The sequence below is a fragment of the Falco naumanni genome, chromosome 16, assembly GCF_017639655.2.
Source record: "Falco naumanni isolate bFalNau1 chromosome 16, bFalNau1.pat, whole genome shotgun sequence".
Taxonomy (NCBI): domain Eukaryota; kingdom Metazoa; phylum Chordata; class Aves; order Falconiformes; family Falconidae; genus Falco; species Falco naumanni.
In genome coordinates, this window is record NC_054069.1 from 6,002,119 (window position 1) to 6,020,690 (window position 18,572).

General features: G+C 52.1%; 1 protein-coding gene, 1 long non-coding RNA gene and 3 other non-coding genes across 8 annotated transcripts; all 5 read left to right on the top strand.

Annotated features, from left to right (window-relative positions):
- The first annotated feature begins 3,105 nt into the window (after positions 1-3,105).
- Positions 3,106-8,392, top strand: HSPA8 (heat shock protein family A (Hsp70) member 8). Its single transcript, XM_040616069.1, has 9 exons — positions 3,106-3,228; positions 3,998-4,207; positions 4,735-4,940; positions 5,031-5,183; positions 5,286-5,841; positions 6,169-6,371; positions 6,704-6,902; positions 7,175-7,407; positions 7,926-8,392. Exons 2-9 carry the CDS (start codon positions 4,003-4,005, stop codon positions 8,109-8,111), a joined length of 1,941 nt encoding a protein of 646 aa, XP_040472003.1. The 5' UTR covers positions 3,106-3,228; positions 3,998-4,002; the 3' UTR covers positions 8,112-8,392.
- LOC121098416 lies at positions 6,004-6,095 on the top strand. The gene has a single exon (XR_005831271.1). It is a non-coding gene; the product is annotated as a small nucleolar RNA SNORD14 (small nucleolar RNA).
- LOC121098414 lies at positions 6,520-6,616 on the top strand. The gene has a single exon (XR_005831269.1). It is a non-coding gene; the product is annotated as a small nucleolar RNA SNORD14 (small nucleolar RNA).
- LOC121098415 lies at positions 7,502-7,598 on the top strand. The gene has a single exon (XR_005831270.1). It is a non-coding gene; the product is annotated as a small nucleolar RNA SNORD14 (small nucleolar RNA).
- Positions 8,393-9,341: 949 nt separating the features above from the next.
- Positions 9,342-18,321, top strand: LOC121098370. 4 transcript variants are annotated; one of them, XR_005831256.1, is made up of 3 exons: positions 9,342-9,563; positions 10,230-14,694; positions 15,250-18,321. It is a non-coding gene; the product is annotated as an uncharacterized LOC121098370 (long non-coding RNA). The 4 variants fall into 4 exon arrangements; XR_005831255.1 differs by having other exon boundaries at positions 15,859-18,321; XR_005831253.1 differs by having other exon boundaries at positions 10,230-10,619; positions 10,717-18,321.
- The last annotated feature ends 251 nt before the right edge of the window (positions 18,322-18,572 follow it).

Here is an 18,572-nt window from a genome sequence, read left to right on the forward strand (position 1 = left end):
GGAAATGCTATTGCTGGCTCCCTCCTGAGCTGATGACATCCAAAATCCTGATTACGCGATGCACATTTTGAGGAGTTGTGCAATTGCATACTTTTGTACAGTATCAGGAATCTTGGGTTATTTTAAACCTGGATCAGTTTGTGCTGACACACTGAAGGGGGAGAACAGGGTGGGAAGGAGAAGGGACTGCCTTGGAAACGTGTGATTTTCAAACTTCAGCTGCGGTGTACAGATGCAAGTGTATAAATAACAAATGCCACCGTTGTGATTAAGGAAGTACGGCTTTGGTAATCTCCACTGTCTTCTCAATTCTGTTTTAAATGCTTAAAGGAGACACAGTCCTTCATCTCTAATGTACTAAATTGGCCTCAAAAGATGATGTTGGAAGTCATCATTTGAAAAAACTCTACACAGAATACTTGTCGGTGTCCAGCCTGCTGAGCCTTATTTTTTCTGATACGCAGTAAATCAGCTACTTTCGTCCAGTATGCTAACAGCCCTTAATTTCTAATGTAATGAATCATTTGCCAAACTGCCCTCCTCCCTGCACTGACTCACTGTTTTAGGCTGCCTTCACTTGCTATCAGTCTGCTGTGCAAAGTACGGTTGCACATCTAAATGTCACTGTTTAATTTCAAGGCGCAGGTGGTGCTGTTCTTGGGTCCTACTGATATTCTGCTCATGATTAAAAAAAAAAAAAAACAAAACAACAAACAAACAAACAAACAAAAACAACCAACCAAATACAAAAAAAAAAAAAAAAAAAAAAGCGCAGGCAATCCCTTGCTAACAGCACTGCTCCTACGAGACTTGGTAGGCGATGTGTTCAGTGCAAGTTAGCACCACGTGCCTCGGGAGCATCTCTGTACTCCGGACAGGGTGGAGTGTGCTTGGCATGCCATACCCGTCAGATACAGGGTGATGATTCGTATCGACCACCCTTATCTTTAAAGGCTCAGGAGAGTAACAGCGAGAGCTCTGTGATGTGGAGCCCCTTTCCGTTTGCTGTTGCTCCTTCTGTCTCTACACTCCTACACCCAGGTTCTAACTCCATCCTGTGCTTTCCGTTGTCAGCCAGAGATCCTGGTTCAGGTCCCAGCCCTGCGTGTGGCACAGCCACAAACTGTCGCTTGGCACAAGTGACTTTCCCGTGGGACAACATTCCCGCCACAGGAGCCTGGTGGCGTGTGGCCATGGGAATCTGCACGTTAGTGGCCTGATAATGGGTTAGCAGCTGTCAGCTGACCAGGGGCAACTGTGTCATGTTCCCTAAGAGAGGTCACTGAAAACTGCTGTGAAAGACAGACACCCGGACCTGTCTCGGGGTGCAGGCTTGTGTGCAGCAAGGCCACGGAGGACACACGGTCAGTCAGTCGGGGTAAGGGGACATTGTTCAGTGCCCCCCGTGCACGGGACTTTGCAAGCAGTCACCAGGAGTGATTCTAAGCCCAGCCCTGCGGGCAATGTTAAGAGAACACCAGAAACGCTTTCGCATGCAGTTCTTACCCCTGACGCTGGACATGCCTTTGCCCAGGGTAGCTGGGTGTGTAGCCCTCCTCCCAGCAACTCCCCCGGACTTTTCCAGTCAGCGTTTTATGCCATGTAAACATTGGATGCAATCCCCAGCGCTCCTGCTAGAGCCTGACCTTCCGTGATTTATGACCTCTGATCAGCTTTCAGCCTAAGGCGCTGAGACCAGCTGAACATCCCCCGTCATCCCTCCGCTCGCCTCATCCCCAAGGACACGGAGCAGCCGGACTTTTCCACCATTCCCAGCCTCCTCCTTCCTTTCCACTGAAGTCTGTCACACCGAGAGCACGCAGCAGCACGCATAGGTGTGTTAACTTGCCCCTTGGTTTGGCACGCTAGCACCGATTACGGGCCAGAAAAAATTAGGATGGATTAAAAAGTAAGAGTGGAGGTGCTGTGGGGGGTGGGCTCTGCTGTGGGGAGAAACCAGTGATGCCCTGGGCCACCACAGTTCCCTCAGCCCGGGTGGGAGCGAAGGTGTTGGGGGGGGACAGCGTTACATTTGGCTGGTTCCATGAAACATGGAAGATGCCGGCACAAGCTTACGGTGCTGGGAACATGGAAGATGGTGACACAGGGTTACGGTGCTGGGAACATGGAAGATGCCGGCACAAGCTTACGGTGCTGGGAACATGGAAGATGCCGGTATAAGGTTACGGTGCTGGGAACATGGAAGATGCCGGTATAAGGTTACGGTGCTGGGAACATGGAAGATGCCAGTACAAGGTTACGGTGTTGGGAACATGGAAGATGCCAGTACAAGGTTATGGTGCTGGGAACATGGAGGATGGATATCTACCAGGCCAGCCTGCCACCAGGGATGCCGCCATTACTGCCAGGGCAGAGGTCATCTCCCAGGGCAGGCCCCCCGCACCTCTCGCTCCTTGCCGTCCGGATTTGATTCGCCTGCCGTTAATTCGGCTGTTAATTGCGTTTAATCGGACACCACTGCGTGGAGCCGCCAACGCTGCCGCCGGCCCGCTAGGAGCGTGCGGGGCCGGGCGTTCAGGCCGGGGCAGAAGCCGCGCCGAGGGGCACGCACAGCGGCCCGGGGAGCGGGGCCGGCCCGGGGAGCCCCAGCCGCGCACAGGCCGCACGCCGCCAGCCGGGCCCCGGGCGCCTCCATCTTGTGCCGCCGCCCCGCTGCCCCTTCCCGCCGCCCGCCATGCAAATCGCCCGCCAGCCGATTGGCCAGCCCCACCCCAAGGCGCCTTCCCTTCGCGCGCGAAATATGCAAAGAGCCTCCGGGCGGCGTGTTGCGATTGGCTGCCGTTCCATCCCTCCCTCCCCGCCCGCTCCTTTAGCCCCCGCTCAGTGGTGTCGTCACCGGCATGCGGCCGCTGGAGGCTCTCATTGGCTCCCGCGCAAGCGAAGCTCCGCCCCCGCCCGGTGCAGAGCGGTGGGTGGTTGGGGCGGGGGAGAGGGAAAGCGCATGAAGGTTCGAGAATGCCGGCCGGCCGGCGCCACGCCCCCTTCCTGTGTGCGTCACGGAGGGTGCGGGTTCCGGCGGACGGCCATTGGCGGGAAGGGCGGCGGAGCCCGCAGCGGATTGGCTGGAGCGGAGAAAAGAGGCGGGCGCTTCTGGAAGGTTCTGCGGCGGTATATAAAGGCGGCGGGGCGGGCGCTGACCAGTCTCATTGAGGAGCAGCTTACACGGATCTTCTTTTCTGTGCGTTCGGGCCCAGCCGCGCCGCTCAGGTAACGGGGCCTGTGGGGCCTTGCGGTGGCCTGGGCGCCGCCTGAGGAGCCCGTGCGCTGGGGGGGGTCCTGGGTGGCGGGAGAACGGGCTGGGGGGCTGGGGGCCTTTGCTCGCTGCGGCGATGCGGCTTTTTTCTTCATCCGTGCGCTGTGGCGGCGGTTCCGCAGAGCTTCGTGCGCTGTGGCTCGTTTCCTTGCTAAATGGGACTTAGAGGCGATTTTCACGTTTTTCTTCCTTTTGTTCTTTTAAAAGTAGCCGTGGGGTGGGGGGAAGGAGGGATAGAGGAGACTGGGCGCCCATGTTATCTCCCGCGGGGAGCGTCCGAGGACGGTGTGAGGCGGGGCCGCGCCCCGGGCATGCCGGGGTTTGTAGTCCCGCGGGCGGGGGGGTGAAGCGGTGGGTGTGCGGGGCTGCCACATTGGGGGGGGGGGGGGGGGGGGGGGGGGAAGAGAGGGAGGCGCTGTGTCTCTGGATGGGGGGCGGGGCGGGGGGAGCCGGTGTCGCAGCAGCACTGGGGCTGTGCCAGGCCACATGGCCCGGCAGGCTCGGCCCACGCCGGGCTCCATCCCCCAGCCCTCAAGATGTCCGCCCGCGGGCACGTGATGCGCGGGGAGGAGCGCTGGGCCCGGCGCGGTACCACGGGGGGGGGGTGGGGAGGGCTGCGCCACCCGGCAGTTACCGCTAAAACCCCGCCTATCCGAGCAATGAAAACATTTTCATTCCCGTTATAAATTTCACAACTTAATTTATATTATAACTTTTTTTCAGACAAGATGTCGAAGGGACCAGCTGTTGGAATCGATCTTGGCACCACCTATTCCTGTGTTGGCGTCTTCCAGCACGGGAAGGTGGAAATCATTGCCAATGACCAGGGCAACCGGACCACGCCAAGCTACGTTGCCTTCACAGATACCGAGAGGTTGATCGGCGATGCTGCAAAGAATCAAGTTGCAATGAATCCAACCAATACAGTTTTTGGTAAGGCTTCAAGGTTTGCATACTTCATGCACAGAAGCTTAGCGTCTTGATGGTAGATGTGTCCGGGTCACAAGAATTACTGACAGATAACGTTGTTAAAGCTTCCCCTTGGAAAGGAAAACTCGGTTTCTTTTTATTCTGGCTAATACAACTGTATTAATTAATAATTAAATCTTTATTATATTCAGGCAAAGTCTGTGCCTTCAGCTATAAACCTGTCCTGCAGGTGGCTCTTGGCAGTTAGTGTTAAGTGGCCTTGACCAAGTGTTTCAGTGTTAATTCCAAGACTGCACCGTAGCTTATGGCGCAGCAGCTGTACTGCTGCTGTGGTAGTTGTGAGGCCATGCTGATGTGTTAATGAATATCCAAAAGGTGAAACTAGGCAGTGCCTGCAGCTGGGTGTTGACGGGCAGGTAATAATCCCAGGTTCAGTGTAGTGTTGCAGGGGTTTGTGCCTTTTTTAGGAAGAGCTTCACATTCTTTGCTGTGAATGAACATACTTAATATGGCCAACTCTTCTTTTCCAGATGCAAAACGGTTGATTGGCCGTAGATTTGATGACTCTGTTGTCCAGTCTGATATGAAGCACTGGCCTTTCACTGTGGTGAATGACGCTGGCAGACCAAAGGTGCAGGTGGAGTACAAAGGCGAGACAAAGAGTTTCTATCCAGAAGAAATTTCTTCTATGGTTTTAACCAAAATGAAGGAAATTGCAGAAGCATATCTTGGGAAGGTGAGATATAGGACTTAAGTGAAACTTGAATAGTTTGTATGTGTGAGTAATTAACACACAACTGATTTTCTTGCCTTTTTATTTCTGTAGACTGTTACTAATGCTGTGGTGACTGTGCCAGCCTATTTCAATGACTCTCAGCGTCAGGCTACAAAAGATGCTGGAACCATTGCAGGGCTCAACGTGCTGCGAATTATCAATGAGCCGACAGCTGCTGCAATAGCCTATGGTTTGGACAAAAAGGTATGTTGTGGAGTGACTGCTTCTCTGATGTCCCAACTAGTAAACCTGACAAACTGGTAGTAAAAAATGTATGGCATTACAAAAATTGATCTGTTCCTCCAGGTTGGTGCTGAGAGGAATGTTCTTATCTTTGACCTTGGAGGTGGCACCTTTGATGTGTCAATTCTGACTATTGAAGATGGCATCTTTGAGGTGAAATCCACCGCAGGTGACACTCACTTGGGTGGAGAAGACTTTGACAACCGCATGGTCAACCACTTCATTGCTGAGTTTAAGCGCAAGCACAAGAAAGACATCAGTGAGAACAAGAGAGCAGTTCGTCGCCTCCGCACTGCATGCGAGCGTGCAAAGCGTACTCTGTCTTCTAGCACGCAGGCCAGTATTGAAATTGATTCTCTCTATGAGGGTATTGACTTCTACACGTCCATTACCAGAGCTCGCTTTGAAGAGCTGAATGCTGACCTGTTCCGTGGCACCCTTGATCCTGTGGAAAAGGCCCTGCGGGATGCCAAACTCGACAAATCGCAGATTCATGACATCGTGCTGGTTGGTGGGTCAACCCGTATCCCAAAGATACAGAAACTGCTGCAGGATTTCTTCAATGGCAAAGAGCTGAACAAGAGCATCAATCCAGATGAAGCTGTGGCTTACGGTGCAGGTAATGATGAAACCCAGCATCTCCATGCTGAAACTGCTGGGTGGTGTTGGCAAACCCCATACTATCCGAACTAGTGTCGGAGCAGTAGTGGTTGGTGTAGGCCCTGGGTATTCCACCTGAATCAGTAAAGCTTTTCAAAGCAGTAGGAAGCTTAACTTTGACTTGCAATGATGAATCAGGTTCCAAAGCCATTCGTAGTTTCCACCAGAAGTCTACTAATGATGGCCAAAAAACTTCCTTGGATGTCTGAGCGAGCCATGGGCTTTAGCTGTCCTGTGAGGGGGTGTCTGTTGCAGGGTTCTTAATGATCTTTTTCTCTTCTTCCAGCTGTTCAGGCTGCTATTCTGTCTGGAGACAAGTCTGAGAATGTGCAGGATCTGCTGCTCTTGGATGTGACTCCTCTGTCCCTCGGTATTGAGACTGCTGGAGGTGTCATGACAGTCCTGATCAAGCGGAATACCACCATCCCCACCAAGCAGACTCAGACGTTCACAACTTACTCTGACAACCAGCCTGGTGTGCTGATACAGGTAGGAAAGCAACACCAGGGTGAATGGTCAGTGTGCTCATGGAATTGCAAGGCCCTGGCAGCACTTGCAGCGGGTGATACTGGAAGAAAATCTGAGGCCAGAGGTGTACTGTTCTTGCAGTTAGCAGGAGATGCTTGTAGCTGCCTGGTTGCTGTGATGAAAATGATTCCAAAGCCATTCGTAGTTTCCACCAGAAGTCGAAAGACTTGTGTTGGTCCAAGTACCTTCCTTGGATGTCTGAGCGACCATGTCACTCTGGGATAATACCCTGTGATGATTAAATCATGTGGTCAAACTTAATTTATGACTTGACTTTACGGCTTCTTTTTTAGGTGTATGAAGGAGAGCGTGCTATGACTAAGGACAACAACTTGCTGGGCAAGTTTGAGCTGACCGGTATTCCCCCTGCTCCCAGAGGTGTACCTCAGATTGAAGTAACCTTCGATATTGATGCCAACGGCATCCTGAATGTGTCCGCTGTGGATAAGAGCACTGGCAAGGAGAACAAGATCACAATAACAAATGACAAGGGTAAGGATCTGTGTTCTGTAGGTGGGAGAGTGGCTTGTTGCTTGGGCTTGGTTTGTCAGGCTGCCTTACAGTGTCATCGGACCGTGGCTGTAATGTATGTGCAGCTTGACTGACAGGAGTGAGCCCTGTTTTTAGTACAGGGATCCGTGAGTTCCTAAGGAGGTACATGAAGTGGCTTAAGATGAGGGCACCCAATAGCTTATGAGTCTCTTCACTGCCTCCCTGCCCAAGTGAAATGAAAACACTGTCTGAACTGCTGCTCTGTTCTGCAGGCCGTCTGAGCAAGGAGGACATCGAGCGGATGGTTCAGGAAGCAGAGAAATACAAAGCAGAAGATGAGAAGCAGCGTGATAAAGTGTCTTCCAAGAACTCCCTGGAGTCATATGCATTTAATATGAAAGCTACTGTTGAAGATGAGAAGCTCCAGGGCAAGATCTCTGATGAAGATAAGCAGAAAATCCTGGACAAGTGTAATGAAATCATCAACTGGCTGGACAAGAACCAGGTACGTCATGTTCTGTGTTTGGTTGGAGTGTTCATTCTTTGTAGCTCAGACACTAGAAGTAAGCCTGGGAGGATGGAGGAGAACTAACTACTGGTTGCTGTGATGAAAATGATTCCAAAGCCATTCGTAGTTTCCACCAGAAGTCGAAAGACTTGTGTTGGTCCAAGTACCTTCCTTGGATGTCTGAGCGACCATGGTTTGCAAGCAAACAGCACTGTCAGTGCCTCTGGCTGGCTGGCTTGCAAGTATGATCTTACCTAGTGTGATCTGAGGTCCTGTTGCTCCAGGAGCAGCACTGGCTCTAGGATTGATGGCAGGGAGGCAGTCCCAAATCAGCAGGTTGGTTTTGCTGGATCTAGTCCAAGCAGCACCACTCCTGCATCCAGTCCAGAGCAAGTCTGCCTTAGGGCTGGTGATGGGCTAAAAAATGAGCGCGGGGGGTGGTGGGTGGTGGTGAGCCCCCTCAGGCCTCTATCAGTGGGTGAGGGCAGCAGGTACTGAGCTCTTGTCTCTTCCAGACTGCCGAGAAGGAGGAGTTTGAGCACCAGCAGAAGGAGCTGGAGAAGGTGTGCAACCCCATCATCACCAAGCTGTACCAGAGCGCAGGTGGGATGCCTGGTGGGATGCCTGGTGGATTCCCTGGTGGTGGAGCACCTCCGTCTGGTGGAGCCTCTTCTGGACCAACCATTGAGGAGGTGGACTAAAGGCCCCAGGAGATGCATTCCACTAGCAGTTAGTGTTGGAGGACCCCCAGCTGGGGGGTAGATTGAAGGACCCAAACCTGTAGGCACATCTTGGGTGTATTTTGCCAGGTTAAAACTCCATAACTGAGCTGCTGTAAAAATAAAATAAAAAAGATTTCTGGGCATTTTAAATACTTGAACATGTGCACAGGAGGGGTGATGAATACCGTTGCACTTTACAGTACTGTAAACAAGTGGGAATGCAAAATCTGTCCTAAGAAATAAAAACTATTTAATGGGCATCATAATGTTTGTTGTCTTTTGTAAAGGAGGAAGTAAAAGGGGAAAATCAGTTTGGTAACGGGGCAAGGGCCAGGTTTATTATCTGGGGGCAGGGCTGTTGGTGGCACATCACCTTCAAGGGTCACTGTAGCTTCACTTCCAGAATGAGATCATGGGGATCAAGAAAGGAGAAAAAAACAAACCCAAAACGCAAAACTAAACACACTAAACAGCTGTTCCTAGGATCCAGAAACAAACCCCCCTGCTGTTCCTTAGCCTGCTGCTCACTGAGGATGCCAGTCCAGCTGCCTGCCCACCCCAGGCTGGCAGTGGAAATGCCAGATGCCTCTGAAAAGGGACAGGTTGGTGGCACCTGGCTCCCTGGCCTGCAGGGGCTGGTGGCTGAGCACCCTGGGCTTGCACGGTTGCAGCAACCCCTGGTGCATCTCTGAGAGCTGCCCTGGGTGCCAGGGGAAGAGCTCAGCACCTCCCTCTGGGGTCTCCCTCAGCTTTTCCTCTGGGGTGGGCACCCACAGCATGCAGTGACCGCAGGGTGCATGGTCCTTGTCCACCACTGGTGGGGCACGCTGCCGCACAGCACCCGCGGCCCCTTCCCATGGGGCTGCTCTCCAGCTGCTCCACATTCACACCCTGGCTCACCAAATTGATGCCAAAACGGCACAGAGTAACTGTGCAGACAAATTTTGTCTTAAAGCAGCAAAGTTACTTATTTCACGATGCTGGGAAGCTAGCCAGTTCACACCGGACAAAGTAGCTCCCCAGTTTTCAGTGAAAAGTCGGGTAATTCATACATTTTCATGAGAGGTTACAACATCTTTACATACATATTCATTTGATTTTGACACCTAATCATTCTATTCATAATAGGTGGGATCTAGGTGGAGTAAACCTTTCAATTTTGTTCAACGATTTCCTGACTCATGGTCTCCTTTTCTCCTTCAGGTGCCCACTTTGTCTTTTCTAATTATTCACAGTACATTCCTTTGAATTCGTCAGTGGAACCTTTTCTAATTATTCAGAGTACACTCCTTTCTCAGCACAGACAGAGCATCACCCAGAGCATTGTACCCAACTCATCCTGACCAATCTTTTCAAGACCTTGCTCGGTTTCATTCGGTGCAGGACGTGCATCAGTGATACAGGAGCACCCCGAGGAGCCCAGCGCCGCCGGTGAGTGACCCCCACCCGGGTCCTGCCTGTCACACAGCACCACGGCTTGTCAGGAGGGATACTGCGAAGGACAGCACCAAAAACTGCCTAAAATCCAGAAAAATGACAGCTGCTGCCCTTCCCTTTGCCTGCGGGGCGGGGTGGGGGGTGTTGGAGCCCCCACCGGGCAGGGCTGGCCCTTTGCCACCCCACATTGTCTGCGGATCGCAATGTCCCTTGCCAGGAGGCTGTTATCATTTCCCAATAATAATTGGGAAGTAACTGGAGAAAATTCCCCCCCCAAACTAATTGGGGAATAACTGAAGCGTTAATTGTACTTTCTTAAAAATAGGGGGAGGAAAAACCAAAGCCCCGTGCTGTCGGCTCAGGGTCGCACTCCAGCATGGAACGCGTTTTGGCTGGGGGGGGGGGCATGCCCTGGGGCAGCTTGGTGCTGCCGGTGCTTGGCCACCAGATGACAGCACCTGACCACAGAATGCAGACAGGAATTTTATTCTTACCTCATTTTTTTGTTTTGTTCTGTTGCCCTCACCTCCAGCTTTTGAATTACCCACACGCACACAAATATTTATGGCATTTAATTCTGTCTGTAGCAGCATCTCCCACTAATAGCGTGTGATGCCTGCGGTGCCAGAGGGGACGCTACACGAAAATGTTTTTTGGCAGTGGTATTTCAGGAACAGTGGCTCAAAACCGGCGCTGTTTTCACAGGAGGCTGTTCCCAGGGGTTGTCAGAGCCCTGTGATTCAAAACCACCCGTCTCGTCGGGCTGAGGGACGAGGTCCCGCAGCGTAAGCGATGAACTGGCACGTGCAGAGGGTCCGGATGGTGCCGGTGAGCCCGGGCTGTGGAGAAGGGGCTGCTGGATGGTTCGCAGTCACACCAGCGCTTGCAGGAGGGCGCAGGCAGCTTTAGCAAAGTCAATGAATGAAAATGGTGTCAAATTTGTGAGTTTTTTAGATCCATGACAACAAAGAAGCCTGAAGAGTTCTGTGCAGGACAGGGGAACTGCTTTTAGGTTGATGTACAGCTAATTCAAGAAGTTCTGGAATTCAGGTGCTTTCCTTTTCTTTAAAAACTTGAATTTGGTTTTGTTCCTTTTTTCTTTGATAAGAAACTGTTAAATTCTAGATTTTTCTTTTTCTGTTCCAAGTGCTTCTTAATTAGGTGCAGGCTGGGTCAGCAGCTGGGGCCCTCCACCGCCATACCTGGCCAGGCTCACTCCCAGGGCAAGCGCCGGCGTCGCTCCCACCTTCCTCTGCTGTGTGCCGGTCACGCTGCTGCTCCGGGTGCAGGAACAGAGGCGAAGAAACAAACGCAGGTAACGTCTACGCAGCTTTATTTTGTGCATCTTTTCAGGATCTTGCTTTCCTCCCAAGTGGCAGGGTACTCAGCTTTATTTCCTTTATGGATGAGCAAGATCTGTCCGTGCAGGGGCGAAGGCTGCCTCTGACCGTGACCGGAGGGCTCTGCAGCTCCTCCAGCCGGGTTCCTGGCTTTCCCAAGTAGCAAATGTTGCAGCCAAGCAGCAAGTGCAATGGCTTGACCATGGGCCACTGGGCTCCTGTGCCCTGTGGTACAACAATTTCTTTTTTGTCATCATTCCCTTGCTCTAAGGGCTGTGAAAGAGCTGGCCAGACGCATCACCTCCTTTGGTTACTGCCTTACTGGAAAGGGCAAAGTTAATTCCTGGTGTATTTAGGTGGCCTCAGAAGCTACTGGGGTCTCACCTCCTGGGGGGTGCCATGCGGGTGGCTTCTCCCGACGCTGTGAGGTTGCATCAATCCGGTAACAGCAGTGTGGTGAAGGGAAGACCCTTCGTTTTGAATTTAGCACTGCAGCTTCCCGCTGGAGCCTCCGTGGTGAGCAGAGGACCTTTTCCAAGGCTCTGCTTGGTACTAAAGTGCTGAGGGAAGAGTTCTCCTGCATGGGTTCACACTGAAGTGCAGGGGTTTGGGAATGCTGATGTCTGGGGGCAGCCTCTGCCTGCAGCTCCTCTCCAATGCTTTAGAGACTGAAGAGCACTCGGTGGAGTAAAGTCCACTTAAACTGAGATCTGTCAGTGGCCAGTGTTGCCTGTCTTAGAGGAAAGCATGAAAAATGTCTCAGTAAATAGGCTTAAAGGAAGATTTTCACTTGATCCTTCACCAGAAGAGGCTGAACTTGGTTCTGCTGGGGAGGAGCCCATGGTTCCCTCGCAGGTACCACACGCACTCTGCACAGCTTGCTCACGAGGCAGGAATTAGCTGGAGGGTTTGTTTTCGAAGCTCTGAGGTCTGCTTGTACGTGGCTGACTGCTTTCTGGGTGTCTTCACCAAGGTGAATTAAATCTTTTTTCCTTTTCAAAGTGTTTTGGTGTTTGTCTTCAGAGGCAGAGAGTGCTGTGGCTGTTACATGGAGTATGTTACTGGCTTGCCTCTGTAAAAGCTCCTGGGGTATTACTAGATTTCTCTGTGTGTTAGTGTGTGAAAGAGAGACAGAGCGCATTTATTTTTTTTATAAAACTGGGATAGAGGTGTGCAGCTGAAGCCTGGGCTTGAAGGAGATTCCCGCTGAAGCTGGTGACCCAGCTGGGGCAGAGCTTCATTCCTGCTAACCAGTGGGAAGCCGAAGCTGGGCTGGAGTAAGGCTGATTTTTCAAGCAGCCCTGTCAGCCCTGTTCAGGCACCGAATTCAGCTTCTTGGAAAACCGCAGCCTGAGTGTTAGACAGAGAGTCCAGGAGCAAAGGTAAGAAAAAACCTTTGGGTTCCTTGTTCAGCTTTATTACAAAACGTTAAGCGCTCTGCTACTGAGGGAGGGGAACCTGTGTGTGCTCTGAGGGTCAGACCCAGTTTACTTCCTACGTGTACTGCAAAATGCAAGGAGAGGGAGCTTTGAAGAAGCTTTCATAGTTTCCTGAAGAAGAAAGTGTTTTTGAAAGCGGGTTATTGGGGCTAAACACTCATGTTTTGCAAGTAAACCCAGGTTTGTGATCTGCAGTAGCCTTGAGGATGATTAACCAAGCTGTGCTTGACTTTCCTCCTACTTGGAGAAGAGGGAACTCCCTAACCCCCAACAACTGCAAAGGTGCCGTTAACTCTTTCACATAATCCTTAGCAATCCACACACAAACCAGGAAAGAATAAAAACAGCTCAGGAAAAGTGAGAGCCGGCTGTTCGGCGGTGGGCGGCGAGGTAAGGAAAGGGCACGCGTGGAAGCTGTGATGGGAAATCGCCACTGCAGAGGAGCTTGCTGCGGCGGCAGAACGCAGCTCAGCCCGGAGAGCCGCAGCCCGCTCGCTGCTGAGCCTCAGCACTTGTCTCCTCTCTCTGGTCAAGTGCCTGTTTTTTCATCACACGATTGACTCCGTGGCTGTTTTGTTCAGGCTGAAAGACGGGAGCGCTTGCTGGAGGAGGCAGTCAATGCGGAGGTCCTGGGGCCTTGAAAAGGCGAGGATTAATAGGTTTGCTGCCTTTGAGCCGTGCACCCAAGTCAGCACTGAATAAAGGCTTTCGCTGGCAGCCGGGCGGCCGCGCCGGGGCTGCCGATCCGCTCGGGTTGCCCGGCTGGGGCGCAGGCTCTGGGTCCCCGGCGTGCCAGGAGCTGGCACGGCCGCCCGGGCTGCCCCCGGCTCGGGGTGCAGGGCAGGCTGCCCAGGCGTGACCCCCGGGCTCCTGCAAGGCCAAGGGCCGCGTCGCCCGCAGTCCCCGTGCAGAGTGAGCTGTGGGTGAGCTCGGGGGCGCCCCAAATTCCTGCCCTGCCTGCGCTTGCTGGGGGTCAGCCGGGAGCCCTGCGGCGGGGGGGCTGTGCTGCTCTGCGTGCCCCTCTCTGCCTCAGCTCAGCTCACGCCTTCAGTTTGCACGGCTCTTTCCGCGGGCTCTGGGGGATAACGCGGCCTGCGGCGGAGGCACGCGCGGGCGTACGTGGCACCGGCTGGTTTATGAGCTCCGGCAAAAAATAAAGCAAACCTGTGGGCATACCCGCCTGTGTTTCACATCTCGGGGGGGGTGGATTCTTTGGCATTTAAAAGCAGCAAGAGCACCTGAGCCTGGCATCTGGGAGCAAGGTACGGACGATCACCTGGTTTGTAATCTCTGCCCCGTCACCGGATTTATTAATAACACCGCCTTTAGTTAGCAGACCGGTGGCTATTCGGTTGCCCTCTGATCGGCCTGCCTTCCCCCCTCACGCTTTTCCTGCTCTTCTTCCACCACCCCGCATCACCATCCTTTTTCTGTCGATTTTCCAACAATGCCTAATTCTATTATTCGGAATGATTTCCCACCGGGCGGTAGTTTATTTCTGTCATCAAATCTCAGATGAAATCTTTAGACATGAAATATTTAGCCCGATACCAACAAATCGCGCATAGTGTTAACGTGTCACAAGCTGCCTGGAGACAGCATTAGGCTGTAATTTGAAAGTGAGTGAAGCGATAATGCCATGCGCACTGCTTTTGTGAGCGTGCATTAATGCATCTCTTGCCAGGGCTGGTCATTGACAGCAAATCGACTCCCACTAATAGTATGTGGGAAGGTGGCAAAATTGGGGGTGATGCAGAAGATAAAGCATATTGACCAGCCAACTGCAGTGCCTCGGTAGCCTTTAATCTATTATTGCCCTTGATGGGGATATTTTAATGCAACTTTACTGTCAATCGCATTTATGGTCGCACGCTCTGCCTGCTGGGGAGCACTGTGAAAATGGCAGAACTCGGATCATGCTGTTGCTTAGAGCTCATAGTTATCGATCGTAGCCAGGCTCAGGAGTCTGGGTTATAATTATTTCATTAAACCGTTTAATGGTTATCAAATATGAATCCTTCTACCGTTCCATTTAGGAAATGTAGAGAGCTCGAAGTTTTATTGCTAATCCATGTCGATCTTATTTTTCTTAAATTGGCCGATGCTCCCGAGTGGTCGCTGTTCCCTGCCGAAGCTCTGCCCATTGATCCCGGGGTCGCCGCTCACAGCGCCGCCGGCCTCTCACGTGGCGCAGCGACACGGCGTTACGTGCGAGTGACCCTGCGTTACCGACCGTCCCAAATAACAACTGCACACCCCGTCCCCTCTCTGAGCTGCTTTTGCTGCGTCGAGTCACTCCCAGGCTGCTGTGGTGGAGAAGACACTCCGCCTCTTCCCTTATGGAAGGTATTTCGTGCCTCAGTTTCCCATTTGATCAGTGGAGTTACTCGATTTTTTTCACTTATTTGGGGTTTAGAGATGGAAAGGGCTCCTTACTATGACCAAAATCCTCCCTTTGTGCGAAGACAGGCTGTTCACGCCTGTTAAGGAGGGAGGAAACTCCCCTTCCAAAGTGTTCTTGAGGGTTTTTTGAGAATAAAAACGATTACGTTTTACTCGTATAGTCAGAGTCTGCATCCCACTTGGTCCCAAGTGTTTGAGGCAGCCTTAGGAGCTTGGCAGGCAAACAGCCTGCTGCTGCGTCTGACGCTGAGCGTTCGCCTGCCTCCCCGGGTGTGTTACTCTGGCAGGGTGCTGGTGTGGCAGGATTGCCTGGGGGCATGGCAGGAACGAGGTGATCTGGGGGGGCTGCGCTTGGCCCCTGAACCTCTAGAGGTGGAAGAGCCGTTCCCAGCACTGCCAGGCGCTGTCTCGGTGGGCTTTGGCATTATTTTTTCTATTAAAGGGGGCCGAGTGCCTCAAATTCCTCTTCATTTCACTTTTCCTCCTTGTGAGGGGCAGATTAAGCCAGGGTTTAATTCCAGAGCCTGGAAAGCCCCACAGGAAGGACAGAAATCCCAGGGGCTCTCTCATCGGCGGCCCTGGGGCGTACTCCTGCCCTCTCTCCCACCCCAGCGCTTCCAGAAGTCACACAGACCTCGTGGTTACAACGTGGATGAAGCTGGATGAACCCGGGTCGAGGAGGGTAGGGAGGCTTTGAGGAAGCATCTCGGTATGCATTTGTATTCCAGCTCCGCTGAAAGCCTGTATTCATTGGCATCTTTTCATTAAACCCCTGGATGCTCTGGAAAAGCTGTACCTTAATTTGAACAGATTCCTTTTTACTGTGGGCAGGCAATAGAGTTTCTGCAGAGTCCTTTATCAGTATTCTGTGCTGCCTTCTGGCAGCTGCTCATTTTATGTTGCCTCAACCCGTGCTGACCTCATTTTCTATCACAGAGCAGTGAAGGATTTGGTAAAAATTAGTTATATTAGTAGCTCCCGATACAGCCAGTTTATTTGTGATATGACAAATATTTCAGCCATTAGGATCTTTCCATCTCTTAGCAGCTTAAATGCACTCACTTATATTCCAAATCACTGCTTAATTTAAAAGCCCTATTTGTCTAGATTGTTGCAGGCATGGAAAAAGATGCGGAACACTTACCCTTTCCAATCGGCCGGCAGCACACCCGGAGTTGTGCCGGTGATTGGATCTCTCGCTCCATAACTTTACACTCAGCGAAGCCACCGCTAATCACTTAGTGCACGGCAGAAGCACATCAATCCCGCGGAGGAAGGGCGGGCGCGATGCCCAGGATGCGGAGGCTGGGTTGCTGCCTCCTCCCCGCCGTGCAGTGATTCACCGGCCCTGCCTCAGTTTCCCCACCTGCTCTGCTGGGACGTGGAAGGAATTTTCTGGCTTTCCAGAGCCGCAGAGTTGCCCGGCAGGCTGGGAATGCGACGTGGGCAAAGCAGCGAGTGGCTGCAGGGTTGGGGGAGGGCAGGAGGGCCACGAAGCCGCCCCGACAGGCAGCAGGTGAGGGCGGGTTTGATAGGAGGGGGGCTTTCCTCTGTCCTGTGACCCCAACTTTACTTCTGTAAAGTAAACAAACTCAGGGCAATGCCTAACGTCTTTTTTCTTAATCCTACATTATTTTCACCATCCAGGGAGGGAGGGAAGGGTGGAACCGCAGGGAAGATGCTGGGATGCCCCATCCTGGTGCTGTGCCTCCTTGAACTCCTCCCAGCATTCAGCCAGGCCATTTCTCCAGGCTTTTTCCCCCACCCAGCAGCCCTGCAAGCTTCTTTTAGAGACTTGCACGTTTTTATTTGTTCGAGGGAACGTGGGGATGTTACTCCAGGGCTGCTTTAAGGAAGGCTCTTGCAAAGAGCACAGTAAAACCCCAGCAGCTGCTGACGCCCGCTGTGCGGAGGTGGCCAGGGCTGCTGGGCAAGCTGGGCTGCCCTCGCTCTCTCCCTCTGTGTGTTCCCCTGGGGAACTTCTCGGTTCCTCTCGGATGTTCTTCTTCCACCCAAAGCTGGGCAGCAAACGCACGCTCCCCCGTCCTGCCCTGGGTCTCTGCCTGGCCAGCAAAGGTCGTTACAGGGCCAGAGTTTTCTCTGCCAGCTGCTTTCCGCAGCTACAAGAGGAGTTTTCCGTCTGTGCACCGCATCGGCTTCTCCACGGAGCAGCCTCCAGCTCCAGCCCTGGCTCCTCTGCTCCTGCTCTAATGGACCTGTTGAGATTCACGGGCGGCAGTGGTTTCAAGCCAGCAAAAGGCAGCACCGCCGAAGATGTAGTTGTTTTTACCGTGGGGGTGAGCTTTTGTTGCAGTGGCTGCGAAGGTACCCACGGGTGGGCTGTGTGACGTGGCTGCTGCCTTCCCCGCCACCACTGACCCTCCCGGTGGTCAGCGATCCGTCCTCCCGAGCCTCCTCCCTGGGGGGTAGCTGGTGTTTCTGGCTCGCACCTCGCAGCTTCGCAGGGCAGAGGGTTTGATGGAGCACAGAGCGAGGGAAAGCGAAGGAATTTGCCGGCTCTGAAAGGCCATTGCTAATTGTCATTTGCTTTGGAGGGAAGGGGGTTGGCTGGTGGCGTTGGTCCCTCGGGCTCGCAGGCATCGCCTGCTGCTGGTAACTCTGCAGAGCATCCTTTATGGTTGTGAAGAAGGAAAGGAATTTAGGAGTAAAATGCCACTCCCATGCAATTCGTGCTTTTGATTGTGTCAGCTGGGATGCTTGACATCCTCTCTAAAGGTAAATGATGTCTAAAAATATATGCTGTTTTGTAGCAGGTTATGGCAGCGGGTTCTGGCTAGAAATGATTAGCCGAAGCTAACTCAGTCTTGATAAATTCTCCTGAACCTTTCACAGTTATGGAGTTATGATGGAGACGTAGTTAATTGCTAGAAAAAAGCAGAGCAAACTGTAATTCTTGCTTAGTTTCACCATTCAACTTGCAAGACTCTAGGAGTTCAAATGCTGATGGAAGTGTATCGATTTTCCCCTATATTGAATGCTTCCAAAAAAAAAATCTCAACAAAAAAACCCAACCCACCTCCCGTGATGCAAGTCCCATGGTTCCAATTAAAATCACCTGTTAACTTAAAAAGGTCTCTTTTTAAAAAGGGTTTAAAAGATTTTCATTTAATTGATTCAATGTAAAATGCCCTTTACAATTACCACTATAAACTACTTGTTTCCCACTGAGTAAGACCCAATTTGAGATGTTTATCAAGACTTCGCACTCTTTCCACTCTTCATACTGAGTTCTTAAATTCCTTATTGACAGCTTGCATCTGTCAGCACTGGATATTTTTAGTTTGTTGCAAGAAAGCTTTTAAAAGGTTGTAATGGCTTGATTTTGTCTCTGTGGTCTGAAGCGATAAATCAGCTCTGAATGGCCTCGTAAGTGTGGGCAGCGCTGGGTGCCCTTTCTTGCAGAACAGTAAAATGACATGATTTAACAATTTCTTCTTTCCTTCCTCAGAGTATTTCCACCGTGGCGGTGGTGGTCGGCGCAAAGATCACACTCCTCGTCGTTCTTTATTTTTTTGGGGGATGTTTGACATTAAACTTCGGCACAACTAACAGCCATTGACTGGTTCATGCCTGAATCTCTGCGGCGCAATTGTGGGGCTTAACTGGGACTTTGTCCTCGAAAGACTGATGAACGCCCCCCTCCCCCAATTTAATTGAGACGAGTGCACTTTTATTAGACAACCATTTGTTATTTGAACACATTTGCTGTCTCGCTGTACACACGGGCTGCAGCCACTGTATTTTTTTCAGCTGGGTAAGGTGAGGCAAGTAGAACAGCATCGCTCTTGCAGCGCACAGGG

What these genes read in the sequence shown, in the direction of transcription:
- HSPA8 (XM_040616069.1), top strand. Translation starts at nt 4,003, where the DNA reads ATGTCGAAGGGACCAGCTGTTGGAATCGATCTTGGCACCACCTATTCC. An exon ending in TCCAACCAATACAGTTTTTG is followed by an intron (nt 4,208 to 4,734) that starts GTAAGGCTTCAA and finishes CTTCTTTTCCAG; the next exon opens with ATGCAAAACGGTTGATTGGC. An exon ending in CACAATAACAAATGACAAGG is followed by an intron (nt 6,903 to 7,174) that starts GTAAGGATCTGT and finishes TCTGTTCTGCAG; the next exon opens with GCCGTCTGAGCAAGGAGGAC.